General features: G+C 34.4%; 1 protein-coding gene across 5 annotated transcripts in view; it reads right to left on the reverse strand.

Moving 5' to 3' along the window:
• The window catches only part of RIMS2 (regulating synaptic membrane exocytosis 2), a 544,900-nt gene that overhangs the window by 301,474 nt on the left and 223,963 nt on the right, over window positions 1-19,463 (reverse strand). For 3 of the 5 annotated variants that reach the window (XM_036741740.1, XM_036741738.1, XM_036741737.1), the window contains exon 14: window positions 16,510-16,626. In XM_036741740.1, the coding sequence (XP_036597635.1) occupies window positions 16,510-16,626 (117 nt within the window). Of the gene's footprint in view, window positions 1-6,207; window positions 6,265-16,509; window positions 16,627-19,463 lie in introns of all 5 variants that reach the window. The other 2 variants (XM_036741739.1, XM_036741736.1) reach the window with 1 other exon arrangement.

Consider the following 19,463-nt stretch of genomic DNA (forward strand, 5'->3'; position numbering starts at 1 on the left):
TTTTGTTTTACAAAAGGAAACAAAGAAAACATAATGATGAACAAAGAGATAATGGGTATAATTAAAGCAACTTAAACCTTATCTACTTAAACAAGTAACAGAAAGCCATACAGGATAAAATTCCTACAAGGCATCCAGGTTAAAGTTGAAGATCAATGTATAGGATGGAAGAAGTACCAAAGAAAGATTAAACTGAGTAAGAGATAGCTAGTAGAGGTGTTTTTGAAATTTGTCTTCTTTTGTTTGACAAATAGAATCTCCTTGGAATTTTTTCAAAGAATTCATTGTCTTTTCTTTCTTTTAGTTGACTATTCCCTCTAAGTCTTCTCCAAACTAAACACCCTCAGACTTGCTTCATCCTAATGGCACTAATTCAACACTCTTCATCTTTCTGGTTGCCATCCTCTAGGCATTCATTCTTCAGCTTTTTAACATTCTTCTTAAAATATGATGGCAAAGACTGAAAACAGTGCTCAAGATGTGATCCTATCAAAAGATAGCATAATGTTGGACACATTTATGTGAAATCTTTCTTTTTGTTATTATTCTTGCTTCCAAAATATACTACCAAATATATTCCAAAATATATAGAAGATTTGGAATAGTTATAATTTCATTGTTAAGGTCAGTCTCTCCACTGACAAAGCCTACAACCTCCTTATACATTACTGTAGGAGTTCCAGACTGCCAAAGAGGTCCATGGCAAAAAAGATTAAGAACTCCTACATTGGAAGAGGAGTTCTTGAATTATTTTTGCAAAAAAAAAATGAAGAAAACAAAATTCTGTTGTTGATCTTCTCTGAACATTAAAAGTCTAGTCTTCACATGGTTCACATTTAAGACATTTCCAAGCTTGTGAAACTTGTAGGAACTTGCATTTCTTTTATCTCAAATTTAGTGGAATTTCAGGACTCAGAGTCACTTTCACACCACAATGAGACACCAAGGTCAAAATTTATTGGAGAAGTAGAACATATGATATTACTTTTTTGGTGTGACTCACTTAAAAATCTTTTTTAAAAGTTGTATATAAAGTTACATTGTAAAAAAAAAAATCTTACCTTCCATCTGCTGACAGATAGACATTTTTTCTTTATTACTGATTCATTTTTTAATTAGCTGTATCACATATTTTTTAAACTTTCATTTTTTTCTGCCTGAAACTCTTACTGTCAAACAACAAAGATAATGATCTATAAACAAACACATAAGTGAGGATTTATTTGAAAATAATGCTTTTTTACAAACTAAAAATTGTTTCAGAATGCAAATAATCTCTCCCCTAAAGCAATGCTTCCTAAGCTTGAGTTTTGGAGATGATAGAGAGAGCTCATAGATAGGAGAAAGGGAGGGAAAGATGGAGAGACAGAGAAAAGAGGAAGAAGACAAGCACAGAACCTTGGGGAACACCTGATGTAAGGAAAGTGATAACCAGCAAAGGAGACTGAGAAGGAGTGGCCAGGTAGGTAGAAAATGAATCAGGAGAGAGTAGTGTCACAAAACCCCAGAAATGAGAGAGCAATGAAACAGAGTGGATGGTCAACAAAATAAAATGTAGCATTAGGTCAAGATGGATTAAGAATGAGCAAAAACATTTGATTTGGTTATCATCTTCTGACAGAAAGGTGATGGATCAGAAAGGCAAAATTAAACACACTTTTGCTTTTGGCCAATGTAGGAATTTATTTTGTTTCACTTTAAATATCTATTACATGGTTTTTCTTTGTCTTTTTTCTTTCCCATTGGGGGATAGGGAGTTGGGAGGGTGAGAAAAAATTCTTGTTAATTGAAAAAAAAGATAAATTTTAATTGAAAAACAAAACAAAAAAAGATCATTGGTAACTATGAAGAGCATAGTTTTAACTGAGTGTTGATGTTGGAAGTCAGATTACAAGGGATTGAGGAGTGAGAGGAAATAAAGTAGAGATGTGATTTGGTAAGAGCTAGTAGGGAGTGGCTTTGGTCCCTCCCCAAAAGGGAAGCAGTACTAGGACAAATGCAGCAATGGGAAAAATGAGCCAGTATGGCAGGAATGCCATGGTAAAAGGATGTTTCAAGGTGAAGAGGAAGTAGGGCTGATGGATGTTCCAGGATTAGAAGACCCCAGAAGCTGAGGAAGGTATTTAAACTAATGAAGTAGGTCAGAAAATAATTTTCTGAGAGAGAACTTCAGTAAAAAATGAGAGAAATTGAGGAAATTTTGAAGGAAAACTACCTTTTGCCCCATTAATTGGTCTAGAGTCTACTCCCCAGCTAAAAGAGAAGTAGAATGAATTTAGGCAGCGAGGTTGCACAGTGGTTAGAGATGGCACTGCACCGAGTCAAGAAGAATTAAATTCAAGATCAGCATGAGACATTTTCTAGCTGTATGACCTTGGACAAATCACTTAACCTCTGTATACTTCAATTTCCTCATATGTAAAATAGGGATAATAATAATGTACCTTCTTCCCACGGTTATTGTGAAGATCATACAAAATAATATTTTAAAAGTGCTTAGCACAATGCTTGGCACATAGCAGGTGCTATGTAAATGCTAGCTATCTCTGTCATCACCATTATTAGGATGAATGATAAAAAAGCTATAAAAGCACAAAGAAAGATTAGGAAATAGAAACTGAAGAAGAAAACTCAAGAAGGATAAGGAGAAGTATCTGGCAAGAAAAGACAAGGTATAAAAAGAAAGGGTAAATAGGAGGGGTTCTTAACCTTTTTTTTGGTCACGGACTCCCTTTGGCATGCAGGTAACTATGAACTCCTCAGAATAATGGTATTAAATGAATAACATAAAATATATAGGATTACAAAGGAAAGCAATTACATTTAAATAGTTAACATTTTTCCCCAAAAAGAGAACTGTTTTACAGACACCAAGTTAAGAGAGAGGAAGGGAATAAGTAAGCATAGTGCCTATTATGTTCCTGGTACAATGCTAAGTACTTTACAAATATATTCTCATTTGATCCTCATAATAACCCTGCAAGGTAGGTACTGTTATTATCCCCATTTTATAGTTAAGGAAACAGAGGCAAACAGAGGTTAAGTGACTTACCCAGAGTCACTCAGCCAGTAAGCATCTGAGGCTAGATTTACACTCAAGTCTTCCTGATTCCAGGCCAAGTGCTCTATCCACTGTACACCTAGCTGCCTTTGAATTACAGGGTTAAAAATTGATAGAGGGGAATTAAGGGGGTGAGGCAAATTTGAGAAAGATAAGAGGTTGGTACAAAGTTGAAGAGGAGGTGAGTATGGCTGTAGCTGTGGAGTTGCTGAGACAAAGCAAAGGAATTTGAGTAGGGCTGTCAAGTTTAAGAAGTGATAATTGGCTGTCAAAGTTTTAATCAAGTAATTAGGATTGAGTTATAAATACCCATAAGCAGCTCAAAGAAACAAGGCTAAAGATCTTAACCACTATGGTTAGTAGGGTAAATTATTCAGTGAACCATAGTGCACAATGTTTATATTTTTACCACAGAGTAGTGTCACTACTGGAAGAGATGGGAAAGGAAATCAAAAAATGCTTTCCAGCCTTCTACGTTAAAAGGAAAATTAACTGACCTTAAAGGAAACAGAAGGGAGACTGGATGATGAGGAGGGAAAACTTGACTTTTGTCTCAATGATGGCAAATGGTTGAGTGTAACAACGCAAAAAAAGGGATATAGAAGGAAAAATGTGTAGTTAAGATCTTTAAAACATCCTGTAGAGGAGAGAGCTCATTTCTTAGAAGAAGAAGTTGCTTGTCCTCAGAAGAATAACATAGTAGAGCCACAGAAGCTATCAGGTAAAAGATCATATAGAAAGGGTCAGAAGGAGAAGAAAAGAGTAATCACAGTTGAGAATTCTTTGTTCTGAGGTATTAAGGCATCTATTTGTCAATGTAGTAACAACCAATAAAAGGCCTTTATACTAAAAAACTGGGAGAGAAGACTGCCTATGCATATCCCCCAAGTTAACTACTATGGTGAGTAGCCAAAAAAGAAGGAAGATTATCACTTTAGACACCCAGAATGTTTAAGAGATAGAATGCAAGAAAAAAGTTAGCAATAAAATCCATGGTCTTTGATCTCTGTATAAATGCCTGAAGCTAAGGCCACAACAAGATGGAATAAATATCTTAACACAAAAAAGAACATTAACTCACTCTATCATTGTATTGAATTAAGGCTCACTGTCAACTTCATGGAATGAAACATATGACTAGGCCATGGCTCTAGAAAAAATATACTTTATTCAAATGAAAGAGGATAGGCAAAAATGGGTTGGGGTGAAGCTGCATCATATATTGAGAATATATACTCATGTGAGGAAATCCTAGATTCTAAGGAAGGGATGTTAGAGAATATTTGGATGAAGATCAAAGGAGAGAAAAACAGAAGTGATTTTGTCATTAGAGTATATTACATACTACATGGATAGAAAGAGAAAATAGAAGTGGAGTCTTGGAAACACATCACAAGCCTGGAACAGAGGCATGGAATAGTAGTGATGTGGATGATAGAGACATCAGCTGGATTTCTTTTAGACAAAAGCAGCTGCTAATATGGTATGGATACACAGGTAATCCACCAACACCTTTGATTACAAATGTACAGAAGATGGAATCAAGGTCAGGTGACAGAGGATGAAAAAAGAGTGACTCATGTCCTGAGGTCTTCTTCTGTTAAAGAGCCAGATAAAAGTGAATGGAACCGAAGAAGATTTAGAAGCAGTTTTCTCTGGAAATATAATGGACAATCAGAGATGAACAAAAGAACTGATGTGCATTGGGGAGGACCCAATTAAGATCAGATATATAAACCTGTATGTGATTTCTTGACTTACATTCAAAAAGGAATGAGGAACAATACAAAGATAAGTAAAACACAATTTTGTTTTGCTTAGGCTAATAGGACTTTGCATTCCCTGAGCAAATACCAATTGCTTGCAATGGAAAGATAGCAGGTGTATGCTCAGGGAAATACTAAAGTGAATTGTTGTTCAGTCATTTTTTCAGTTGTGTCTGATTCTTCATGACCCCATTTGGGATTTTCTTGGCAAAGATATTGGAGTGTTGGCTATTTCTTTCTCCAGCTCATTTTATAGATGAGGAAACTGAGGCAAACAAGGTTAAAGGACTTGCCCAGGATAACACAGCTAGTAAGTATCTGAGGCCAGATTTGAACACAGGAAGATGAGTCTTCCTGACTCCAAGTATGACACTCTATCCACTGCACCACCTAGTTAACCACTAAAGTAAGGCTAAGCTTAAAAATGTTCTTTGGATACATAGAATCAGTAGTCAATACAGATGACTGAGCAATTCCTGTGCTTCATGTTGAGATGAGAGCAACAGAAATGAAGTAAATAATATAATTACTTCTAAGTAACTGTTGACTATACTTTGATAGTCTTTATTTAGAAAGAAGTTATATGGGATATAGTCCTTAACCTATAATGAAATATAGTCACCTTGCACAAGAATATATAAAATACATCTATCAGTTATACTTCATAAATGCGTAACGAGCAATCTTATAAGAGCTAACTATGGCCCATCATATGCAGAATGTAGTACCTTAACAAATGATAAAATAAAATTAGTGCTCTCACAACAAACCCAGACACAGTTAATAGTGCAAACCAACATTAAGGTTAAAGGGTAAAGCAACAACAATTGCCACCACAAAGAGCAGATCTGAACTGGAACCAAGGAACAGAAGTATAATAATTTTAAAATTCAAAACAGAAATATAGCAGTAACAAATATCAAATAGATAAATATTTAAACATATTACTTTTTATTATTTTCACTGAAAAAGACCAGAAAACTTAAGACATTATCACTCACTGTCAAAGACACCAACAACTGTCAATGACCATGTATTTCTTTTTATGTTGATTTACTTCAACATGATATTTAGGAATTTTGTTGCTGGTCTTCAATTTTTGTCATAACTAATTACTAATAAATATTTTTAGAGGAAATTTTAGCTCACTCATAATTCTGTATTTAGGTTCTATCAATTGCATGTAAAATTATATATGTTATATATATGTACATATATGTACATATATACATGTATATTCTTTAGGTATGCTATTTTAAAGAAGAAAAATGGTACTTCTATATTTCTATAGTTGTAAAAAGACTTGCAAGTTTATTATTTCATATACAAACACATGTACATTCAACTCTACACACAGATTCAAACATAGAAATTATATACCTGACATCCCTGTGATGATGATCAATGTATCTGGAGCGAGGTAGAGTGAGATAATGACTTCAAGGGTGGCAGAAACAAGAATATAAACATGAGACTCAGAAAGGAAATGGATAGAAAATAGCTTGATTAAATTAAAATGAAGTTTAGAAGGATAGGGGGCAGTATATAAAAAGTTAAAAATAATGACTGGACAACTTTTTGTGCTCAATACATTGAGAAATGCTAAAGGTGAAATGGCTGCAGGTTCAGTCTTTCAATAATTCTCATTCATGAAAACTACTCATTACCAATAAGAAAAGCATTGCAAAAGTGAGATATTAAATTTTAAAGCAAAACTATCAAAGGATAACATTTTCTTTATAAGGCACAAACATATATACACACACAATGATTTCATAGAGAATTATATCATTACAGGGACATAAGGGACTCAGGGGGTGGAGAGCTTATTTATTTCTAAATACATGAAGGGCTCTCATATAAAAGGAGAAAGTGGCTGTAAGTTACAGAGAGGCATATATAAGTTTAGCATGGAGGGGAGAAGCTAATTTACAATCAAAATTGTTCAGAAATAGGACGTGTTAGCTTGGGAAGTAGATTTCCCATCACGCTAGGTCTTCAAACACAAGCAAGTCTCTGCTATCCTTAAAAATCCTTCACTAGATCCTACCATGTCTGATAGCCGTTATCTTATATCTCCCCTTCTTATCTAAACTCTTTGAAAAAAGTCATCTATATTCAGTTTCTCTACTTCCTCTCCTCTCACTCTTTTAATCATTCTGAAATCTGGCTGCAGACATTATCATTCAAGTGAAACTTTTCTCTCCAAATTTAACAATAATTTCAACGGGCATTTTCAATGGATTTTTCTCAATTCTATTTCTTCTTTACTTCTCTGAAACATATAACTGTTGACCATGTCCTATCCTCCTTGCCCCGCCAATATACCTTCTTCTGAGGGTTCATGACACTGCTCTATCTTGTTTCTCATCCTACCTGCTCCTTCTCAGTTTTCTTTGCTGGCTCATTATCCATAGCATGTCTCCTGTGGGTATTTTCCAAGACTCTGTCCTAAATCCTTTTCTTTCTATACATTTTTTCAATAGGTGATCTCATGGGTTCAACTATCATTTCTATGCAGATGTCTCTGAGGTGTAGGTATAAATCCCAATCTCTCTATTTAGCTACAGTTCTATACCATGAACCACCTATTAGATATTTCAAACTGTAGGCATCTCAAGCTCAATGTATCCAAAATAATTAGCTATTTTTCCTCTAAGAAGCACACTTCTGAATATCCTTATTTCTACCATAGGCACCACTATCCTTCTGGTTGCTGAGGTAAAACTGTTTTCAATATTCATAACACCTTTTATATACATCCCCTTCTCTCCATTCACATAGAAGACACACTCTAATTCAGGCCTTCTTTACTCTCATTCTTTGATTTTCCTGTTTCATATCTCTCTTCACTCCACAATCCATCCTCCACAAAGCTACCAAAGTAATTTTCCTAAAGCTTGGAACTAACAATGTCACTCCACTACTCAGTAAAACTCTGGCAATTCCCCATTACCACTAGTATAAAATATAAACTCAATTGTTTGGCAATTAAAGCTCTTCACAAGCTGGCCTTTATGTTTTCTACATATTTACACAATACCTTCCTCCATGCTCTTTGGTTTAGCTATAATAGCTTGTATACTATTCATCACGTCAGCTTCCATTTCCAATCTCCATGGTTTTGTACTGACTGTCCCCCATGTCTGTCATGTTTTCTTGCCACATGTCTGGGCTCCTGGAATCCTTTGTTTCCTTAAAAATCAACTGAAGCTACATCTTTGACATGAAGCTTTTTCTGTTTTCCCAGTTGCTAGCTACCCTATACCATTCCCAACACATTACACCAAATTTGGTATATATCTGTCTTGTATACATGTGTACATTTTGTCTTTTTCAGTAGAATGTAAGTTTCTACAAGACAAACTCTTTTCACTTTTTTCTCTGGATCCCCAAATCTTAGCATAGTACCTGGCACATAGTCAGCATTTAATAAATGCTTGTTGATTAACTGCTTCAACTGCAAGTAGGATGTTCCTATAATCAGAGATAATATAATGGGAATTCCTGTTTACTTAGAGTGGACTAAAGAGTCTTCTGAGATTTTTTCTTGTTTGGAAATTCTGTCTATTGCATTAATGACAAAGGGAAGACAGGGCCTGATACACTACAAAAACGCACAGTTTCTACCCTGGATAAGCTTCCTTTTAATAAAATTTTTGGAGTAGAAGAGAAAAAAAGAGGAAAGTTCCAAAGGAGGCTAAAGAGGGATTAATTTAAAAAGAGTTGGTTTCCATTTCCATTTGACAAATATTTATTTGGTTCCTACTATATGCAAATCACCTTTAGGATCTGTTCATACAAAGATAATTGAGACACTGTAAAAGGAAGATAGGACATCCCCAGAAATAAGTAATATCCAATAGAATTGATAAATATAAGAGGAAAGGCATAATTACAGTGTTATGACATTGGGTAATAGGGAAGGATTAAATTTGTCTATTAGGATAATAACACTAAGTCTATATTTTCCCAGGATATACTACTTCTCCAAAGTATATATTCTCCCAGAGAAGACCTCATAATGGTCAAAACTTGGGTAAGGGTAAGATTTTTCACAATATGCTTAGGTAACATGAATTCTCTAATTTGTCTTTAGACTAGGTTCTATGAAAAAAAAATAGTGTGAAGGCCAAGATGCTTTGGAATGTATTTTGTATACAACAGGAAATTAATGATGGTTTTTAAACAGAGTGAAGAATCGTGTATTAGTAAATTTCAGTTCAGACAAGAAATAATAGAAGTCTAAACTAAAATATGCTACATCGTTTCAAAACTTTCACAGCATCAAAGATTTTGTGCAGGAAGGAACCTTAGAGATAATCTTGAAGGTTCTTGTTTACAGACGAAGAAAATGAGGTGCAAAGAGATTAAATGACTTTCCAAAGGTCTAACGTACAAAATAGCAAGAAATTAAGATAAGTAGCAGCTGGTCTAGGGTTCAAAAATGGTCCTCTAACTAGAAATCTATCATTCTTTCTAGTGAATCATGCTGCTATTTTGGACAGATGAAATTTCCCTCATTAGACATAGTTAGTTAAATAAGTAACCAAGTTTAGCTTGAACTCATGAAACAAAATACATTCCTGAAAACTTGCAAATGAAGGGAAATTTTGTCAAAGAAATTACACATGAAATGTAAATATTCTCCAAAATGTTGGTCCTGCAGTTAAAAATTTTTTTCACAGTAAAATTACTTTAAAACTGTACACAAAACCCCAGCTACCACTACATAAACTATTTACTGTTAAGAAGACCATACAAAAAACTTGCTCAGAAAAGAAGGACTTATAATGTACTAAATACTAACTAAAAATGGCATAAATATATATGTATACATACTAAAATAAGTGAGAAGCAAAATAGTTCCGTAGAAAAGGAGCTGGGATTCATAATAAATAAAAAGAGATGCTCTTTCTCTAATTCGTCTTTTAAGGGTGACTCAAATACATTTGCTTATTATCTGATTAATATCCATAACACCGTTGTCAGTTATGATGGGAGAAATGCTAGACTTTTAAAATAATATGAACATTGTCATTCCTAAGAGTAACTGACTTGTTTGCTGTCATATGGTAAGGCATCAGAAATAGGAAATAAATTTATCTTCTAGCAGGCAATTCGGTTTTCTATACATACCATTAGCCTTTCTAAATCACACACTGTCTCTAAGGACAGTACATAATTATGCTTATAATTAATTGACTTTCCAGGATGTAAATTCAGACTCAAACCTTCTTCTAGGTCTTCTAAGCAAAATGAGAGAGAGAGAGAGAGAGAGAGAGAGAGAGAGAGAGAGAGAGAGAGAGAGAGAGAGAGAGAGAGAGAGAGAGAGAGAGACAGAGAGAGAGACAGAGAGACAGAGAGACAGAGAGACAGAGAGACAGAGAGACAGAGAGAGAGAGACCGAGACAGAGCCAGAGACAGAGAGAGACTACCTCAGCCTGAGTAAACCTATAAGTTTAATGCAGAGAAACTTCCAACTCTTTCACTCAAAGAACTGAGATAATCATTAAGGATTTTAATACTAGACTACTATCTTTTATCTAGAATTGTTGAGGTTTCAAACTATTCTGTATTTTCTAACAAATACCCAGAAAGACTTAACTCACTTTTTAAAAAGTGCTCCTGAAAACCTAAAGAGGAAATTTATAAAGTGCATCATTTAGTCAAATATGTTTTATTATTTAAATGTTTTATTTGGGGGCAGGGTGCTGTTATAGAGAAGGGATTGCTTGCTGCGAAGAAATCCTGGCGGTCATGATGGGTAGTGGAAAAGTCATCAGAAAATGAAGAAAATAGTGACTGAATGTACAGATTGAGTACATGTGAAAGTTGGAGTCGTCACTCTTCAATTAAGCATTCATCCCTATGCAATGCATATCTATCTGCTCTTGGACAGGTAGTAGGTTTGTCTATCTGTCATAAGACAATATGATTTACAACTAGAAGGGATCTTTATATTATCTATCCCAACCCTCTCATTTTACAGAAGATAAAAAAGGAAACTGAGGCCAAGAAACTTTAAACAACTCTCCCAGAGTCACATAGCACAACCAGCATTTAAACTTTTGAGTCCAAGTCTAATGCACGTGCTGTTAAACAGTTGAAATCATATCTGGTACAAAGAAAAATGGATAATACATTAGAATTTTATTAGAATGTAGGCTCCTGTAGTACAGGGGAAATTTCACTTTAATCTTTGTATCCCTGGCACTTAGCACAATGCTTAGCACATATTAAGAGCTTAATAAATGTTTGTTGATTGAGTGATCAAAGTTATACATAAATAAATAAAATAAATGGAGATATACACATACATATATATATACATATATGTAATTAACTACTTTAAAATCCTCTAAACTGAATAGATTGAAAATTATCATCAATTAAATTTTTATTAATATTAACTAATGATTCACACCATACTCTGAAAAGAAACAAATTTTTTTCCCAGGACAAAATATAGTCAGAGATTTCAACCTCTGGGTTAGACTTGAAAATTAGGATTGTAACAAAACCTAAAAGAAATCAACAGATTTAAAATAAATATGATAAGTTAATAAGACAAAACTTAAAACATAAGTGACTTTAAAAAAACCTCCTGTATTTTCATGTTTACTGGAGGGAGACATCAATATTCTCCTTTATACTTATATTTGAGTGGCAGTGTAGTGTTGTAATGGAAAATCTCTACATTTGAACTTAAAAGGTCCGTGTCATTAACTAGCTATATGAATTTGAAAAAGTCACTTAACCTCTATTAACCTTAGTTTCCTTATCTGAGATAACTGATTATTATTTTTGAGATAATACTACATCATGATACAATGTAGCATAACATAATATTTACATTGCTGTTTCATCAAACCATATAATAGAACTGTGTAGGAAACACATGCATAAAACTTAGCTAATAATTACTGCTTGAAAAGGATCAGAGTGTGAACTACAGAGCAATAAAGTATGATGCAAGGTCCAGATAGAATGAGAGATAAGAGAAAATTATTAACTCTATGGAGCAGGGGGTTAGGGCATATGAATAATAGTAGCCTGTCTGTGAGTTTGCAGAAAGAAGAAATTGAGACTCATGGAAAACCTGCAAAGGTCAGCAAGACCTTTTTGAAACACACAATATCTTAACCTCTGTGGCTTTCCTCTTACTATTGGAAAGAGTACTTTAAAGTTTAGAAAGTAATTTACATTAATTAATTAATTTAATCATCATAACAACCTTGTGAGGTAGGTGCTATTTATTATCCCCATTAGACAGAAAGTGAACTTTAAGTGTCTTGTCCAGAGTCATACAGCTAGTAGAATTCAAACTCAGATCTTCCAAGTCTAACACTATCCACTGTACCACCTAGTGACCTCTAGTGTTGGATAAAGTTAGAAGATTATCGGTCAGATGAAGGCATTAGTTTCTTCATCTGTCAAATGAGGGTGATAGTTGCACTATTTACCTCACTACTTACCTACTTACTTGTTGTGAAAAAAGTTCTTTATAAACCTCAAAACACAATATAAATTTCCCCAACTATCAGGAATCCTTCCTCCTTTTTTTACCCAATGCAAATCCTACATGTCTTTTAAGACCCAACTCAAGTGCCATTTTCTCATTTATAACATTTTGTGAGCACTCTAGCTCACTCCTTTCTTTTCCATTGGATTGAGAAGCTCATAAACTATAGAATTTACATGTCTGATTTTTTAAATATACAAACCATTTAATAAGCTACTGCTGAAGTCCATTAATCTGATTTTTTTCTCTATAAAAATAAAATGTCAATGCAGTTTTCAAAACGTTTGAATTGACAGCTAACAACATTCTTTATAGTTCTGACTCAAGGCAAAACAACATGATTTCCAGGATCTGAAGTTATGAATATTTTCAGAAATAAATACAATAGCGGCTGAAACCATCTAGCAAAGCTTCATCTTCTGCGTACGACACCCAGTAGCCTCTGAAGACTCATCAAACCCAACACTTCTAACAAAACTATCCTCAAAACCTAGGAAGAATTCTGACTGACTAATGACCATACAACATGATAGGAAGAAGCTTTCAGCAAAAATGCAATTGTTTAAATATATGGGTCTATATGCACTACTCCTATCTATGGGTCTAAGTGTTTTCCTATGTTCTCAGGAGAATGTTCTCATTTATGTATACACAAATTTCTGTATTTGTGAGATGCTAGAGGAAACATCAGGGGCTTATAAGTAACTCAATTGACCAGGGCCAATGGTGCTAATATGGGAGAGACAGACAGAGTCAAAAAGATAGAGAAACAGACAGAGATAGAGACAGAGACAGAGATAGAGACAGAGACAGAGAGAGACACAGAAAGAGACAGAGACTCAGAGAGAAGAGAAGGAGAGGCAAGGGGAGGGAAGGGAAGGGGAGGGCAGGGAAGGGGAGGGAAGAGAAGGGAGGGGAGGGGAGGATAGGGAAGGGGAGAGGAAAAGAAGAGGTGCACACACCCAATTAGCACACATGAGCCTATCTCTGTGTGTGTGTGTGTATTTTAGGCTAACATGAGAATTTCACACTCCTCCTATATACACCATTAAAAGGAGTGTGGCCTGTGAGTCTTTGAACTACTTAGAGGGTCCTTAAAGAGGTAGTATTGGTCATTTCTTGTGTTTATTTCTGAGAATCCATTTACTATTTAGAGCCTACACAGCAATTTCCTTTGCCCTGAATGAGTTTGGATTCAGCAAGACCAAAGTTCAAATCCTGCATTCAAAACTTAATATTTGTGACTCTTAGCAAGTCGCAAATGACCCGATTTGGTTTCCTCATCTATATGATAGCAATAATAATGGACCACATCTCGTAGACTCGTGAGGATAAGAAGAGAATATATATGTATATACATATGTATATATAATTTTCCAAACCTCAGAGAACTATGTAAATACTATTATTATGTTACCCATGTGACTTTAGGGAAGAAAGAACTCACTGAATTAGACATTTATATCTGGAAGGAACCTTGGAGGCCATTATATACAATCTTCTCATTTCACCAATAAGGAAACTAAGGCACAAAGAAAGATTTGAACCTAGATTTTCCTAACTCTACATTCAATGCCCTATCCATTTTACCACACTGCCTATCAAAGTCTTGGCTTCCTCATCTATCAAATGGAGATATAAATACTTAAGTATCTTGCAAACAAGAATATGTTGGATTAAGGTAATATAAATAACTCTTAAAGTGTTATTGAATTCTGGGAGCTAACTTTATCAATATCTATGTGGCTTTAATTTTAGTTACTTGCCAGTAGGAAAACACAACCATTTATATAACATTTATACCTATCTCTTAATTCTTCACCCATATTTTCATTCATTCACTAAACAACATGGGGAGTAGGAGAGTAGGAGGTGAAAAGGAAGAAAGTTCTAGGCATGGACTTTGATTTCATTGTAATGTTGTTGTTGAGTCATTTCAGTCATGTCCAACTCTGCACGTGCCTGTTTGGGGTTTTCTTGGCAAAGATACTGCAGTGGTTTGTCATATCCTTCTCCATTCCATTTTACAGATCCAGGAACTGAGGTAACAGGGTTAAGTGACTTGCCCACAGTCACACAGTTAGAAAGTGCTTGGGGCCAGATTTGAATTCAGGTCCCCCTGACTCCAGGGCCAGTGCTCTATCTGTACCACCTAGATGCCCTTTTCCTTGGTATAGGAAATTCCTAGTGAAGAAATTCCCATCAAAGCAATTCGATAAATGTCTCACAACTTATAGTCTCAGATAGATTGGAACAGAGTACAGAGAGGTCAAAAGATCTGCGAACAGTCACATAGCCATTAAGTGTCTGATGTAGGACTTGAAACTGACTTTCTGATTCTTAAAGCCATGTTCTATCCATTACATCCCTCTTGCCTCTCATACAACAAACAGATGTTCATTCATTCACTCATTTACTCTACAAATATTTATTATATGCTTACTAACTGCAAAATACTCATCTAAGTACTGAATCAGATAAAAATACAAAATAGATATAAAGCCACCTCCTTTTCAGGAGCTTACAGTAGGGTAAGAAGATAAGACATACAAATAATATCAAAGAGAATATAATAAATGTATATGAGAAGTACAGACAGCTTTGACTATTCAAATAAGTGAAAGATGAGAAGAATCAGGAAAAGCTTTGTGGAAGACATGGCATTTGCACTGGATCTTGAAGAATAGGCAGGATTTCAACAATTAGAGATGGTGTGAGGGATTGTATGTACAAAGAATTGTGCGAGCAAAGGGGCAGAGAAAGAATGGGAGGTTTTCACAGATTAGCAAAAATATTTGGCCTGAAGCATTTGAGATAAAATATTATATCCTTTCTCTAAGTGGAAAAATTAGAGTCTTATGAGATGTTAACAGATTTGCTCAAATTTAAGAAATCACCAGGAAGATAAGAATTAGAATGCAGTTTTCATGTTCTTGTGATTCGTAAGACAACTACCACACCCCAACTTACTGCTAATTTTGCCTGAGATAATAAAGCTAATAAGGAGATTTAATGCAAATCCTACCAGTAATTAAAATGTTCACTATAGCTAAATGTTAACGAATTGATTCGATATTTCTATTTGTACGTAATAAGCCATTAAGCAAAACTTTTCATAAGATCTTATTAGAATATTTATAAAACCTTGACCAGAAAAAGGCCCAGTTGTTTTTTTTACATAATTGTATTAAATTATACTCACATAAAAAGTATCCGCTAAATAAAGAATATGGAAGCATATCTCATTTTCGTTTAAATGAGAAGGATATCATATGCAAATTTACTATCTTAATTAAAGACCAATATTGTGAATAATTGATGATTTTTCTGCTTTCCTAAAAAAATTTATTAGATTTATTTAGTGAAGAATGGTGTGGTTGGAAGAAATGTGTGTGAGTGCATGAATATACATATATATGTGTATACATATAAAATTGATACATAGATAAGTATGTACACAGGGTATCTCAAAAGTCATAGTGCAGTTTTAAGTTTTAATAACTTTAGAAATAAAATGCTAAAAACTTAAATACATCAACATTTGAAAGGTTAATTATTTAATTTTTTAAGAAATATATGGATAAACTTCTTATTAAAATTCAATATAATTACCATCTTGTGCTACACATCAGTCTAGTAAATTTTCAGACTTTCTACATCTTTTATTAGCTGTTGCTCTGTGACTGATGCTCTAAAATCATCCAAAGAATAAGATTTTAATGCATAATTTAGAGTTTTTACATTATTCCACAAGAAAAACTCTAATGGAGATATGTCAGGTGATCAAAATAGTCAAGCAAAAGGACCTCCACTACTGATCCACCAGTCTTAAAAAAGTGTTAACCAGAAACAGTGCACAAGTAGAGCATAAGGGAAGGGTGGCCTGTCCTGTTAAAATGAAAAATTTTCAAATATTATTTAAAATTTACAAAGGAAATTTAAATAAGCTTTCAAATGATATCTTGTAAGTTTGTGGAATTTATAATTTTGAAGTTATTAAAGTTTAAAACTGCATTAAGACATTTGAGTCACCCTGTATATAAGAAATTTTAATTTGAATATGAAAAACTACAGGTTTAGGTTTAAAACATTTTTCAGTATGAAGTAACTAGCTAAACAATGTTAAATGGTGTGTAATGATATTTTATTATATTTACCTATCTCTCTCTGGAGAATAATGGTCATCCAGGACACGATGTCTGTCCATTCGGCTGATAGTATTATAATGTCCGCTAGAAGGTCGTGTCCCTCGAAGTCCCTGTTCCACAGTTCGACTGAAAGAGATAAAAAGTTCACCAGTTATCTTCCACATTTGTGAACCATGTCCACAAACTACATTATAACATTTTCTTTTGTAGTAGAGAAGTTGGAGAAAAACAACAGTAAGTAGAATCTTGCTGCTGTTTGTCTTTCATTCTTGAAGAAGACTGTGACATCACGGAGATGATGCCATGACAAACTAGTGAATTGGATTTAAGTGAGGGAGGCCTGTGCAAGGTCACTAGCCTCACTTTCTCCTTTGGAGCCATCTGAGTCCAGTGGCCAGATGTGGATCAGGACAACTGGAGATGGCCCAGGATGCAGAGGGGGACCTTGGCCTTTTCAAGCTAAAATCTAATGGAAAATAAGTGTTGTTGACATAAAAGATACTGCTATTAAAAATGAGATGAGAGCAAAAAGACATTGTCTATGAAAGATTAATACCTTTTAAAATGGGCAAATGTAGTATGTACTAATTAGGAAAAGAAGAAATAAAAGTAAATTGCCAAAAGGGGGAAAAGCAAAAAAAAGTCATGTTTTGCTCTTGCAATCATATTGTTTTGATAACTAATAAGATTTGTTTAAACTATAGATTAAGCCATGAAAGTAAAAAATGCCAAAAACAAACCAAAAAATATACCAACCCTAATATGTGGAACCTAACAGACAAGCATCACTTTGCAAATCAATGAGTTTTTTATGTGTGTGAATATGTGACATATGTGTCTATATTTAAAATGTATCTGAAATATCATGCTGGATTTCATGCATATGAGAGGCAGCATGGTACAGTAGATATAGAGCTGGCCTAAGAGCCAAGAAGACCTAGGTTTGAGTTCCATATCTGACACACACTGGCTCTGAGACATCAAGCAAGTCAGTTAAACTCTCACTAGTCCAGAAATTCTCTAAAACTATAAATTGAAGAGAAGGTGTTGACTTTTATTTGTAAACAGTTTCCTCAATGGAGAGTCCCTTACATCAAATAAATCACATGTCCAGTTTCTATTTTTATCCATTATGTATAGAATATAGAATACACGTAAACACACACATACATAATATTCTAGATAAATTGTGTGAAATATCTACATTAAATAACTAAATACATATTAGCTATTATTAATTCACACAAAATATATGTAGATAATATGTAAACATAATATATCATATAGCTATACAAACACTTGGCTCATAGAGTTGTGATGAAAGTATTTTTTAATCCTGTGTGTCTGAATACACCCTCTAAAATCCCACTCAGCTCCTTACGGCACAGAGTTGATGATGGGTATCTAGGACACTGCCGAGGAAAGAAGAACTTTGGGTGCAGTTTAGTAACATTGTCTGTTGTAAAATTTGGTAAAATGTGTGTTGTTTAAGTATCAGCAACTAAAAATATTCAATAGTGTTGTAGCCCAAATCTAAAGTTTCCAGGTAAAGAAAAAAGATAGTGTAATCAGGCAGAGTTAAAGTACAAAGAATCACAGTCAGAATCACACAACACTATACTGAAAATAGTGAAGAAGTCAACAAGTATCTATTTTGTGCCTGCTATGTGTAGGGCACTGTGCTAAGCACTAGGGATATACAGGCAAAAATCAGTTCCTATTTTCAAAGAGCTCACAGTCTAATAAGGGAGACAATAAACAAACAATTATGTACAAACAAGATATACAGAGGATACATTGGAGAAAATCTGAGAGGGAATGCACTAAGATTAAGAAACACCAGAAAGGCTTCTTACAGAAGGCAGGGCTTAGTTGAGACTGACAGGAGCAAGGGAAGCCAGGAAGCAGAGATGAGAAGGAAGAGAGCTCCAGAAATGGGAGACTGCCATTGAAAATTTCCAAAGTTGGTAGATGGAGCATCTTGCACTAGGAAGAGCAAGGAGGCCAGTATCACTGGATTATAGAATATGGGAAGGAGTATACATTTTAAGAAGACTGAAAAGGTAGGAACAGCCCAGGTTATGAGGGACTTTAAAAGATGGACAGAGAGCTGAAAGTAATAGAGAGCCCCCTGGAGTTTATTAAATAGGAGTAAGCATGGTCAGACCTGTACTTTAGGGAAATCAGTTTGACAGCTAAATGGGGAGACACTTGAAGTAGGAAGACCTACCAGGCTGGTTATTCCAAGTTCAAGCTGAGGTAATGAACCAGGGTAGTGACAATATTAGAGAAGAAAAGGGGGCACATACAAAAGATGTTAGGAAGGTAGAGATGACAGAATTTTGCAAATGATTATATATGGGTCATAAGAGAAATCCCGTAAAAAGAGAGGAAGTATTGAAAAAGAATAACACTTAAAATCAAGAATAATTAATCTTGCAAAACGGAGTATAATCTCATTAGAGGAAAAAATGTACCTTTAATAGAAGAGGTTTTTTCAAGCTTTCCTAATATAGAGAGCAGAATTGAGTATAATCTTTGAAATACAAATGGGGATGGGGATGGGGATGGATGACAATCATTTATTAAGCATAGGTACACACATATATACACACACATATATATTCATTTATATCTTTTATTTTTCCACTGCAAAAATTTCTCCCAGTACCCTTTCCTTCCCCTAAGAACTAACAAAATAAATAAATAACACAGAGAAAAACAAAATAAACTAAACTGATCCATAACTCAAAAAAGTCTGAAAACATATTCAGTATTCATACCAGTAGACAGTCCAGCTTGGCAAAGGAGTCAAAAGATGTCTTTCATATATCTTCTTGGTGGCCATTCCTGTTCTTTGTAATTTTGCATTATTCATTTTTTTATTGTTTTGAAGTTATTTTTCCATTTACATTGTTGGAATCATTATGTATATTGTTTTATTGGCTCTGTTTATCATAAAC

The sequence above is a fragment of the Trichosurus vulpecula genome, chromosome 1 (genome assembly GCF_011100635.1).
Source record: "Trichosurus vulpecula isolate mTriVul1 chromosome 1, mTriVul1.pri, whole genome shotgun sequence".
In the NCBI taxonomy this organism is placed as follows: Eukaryota; Metazoa; Chordata; class Mammalia; order Diprotodontia; family Phalangeridae; genus Trichosurus; species Trichosurus vulpecula.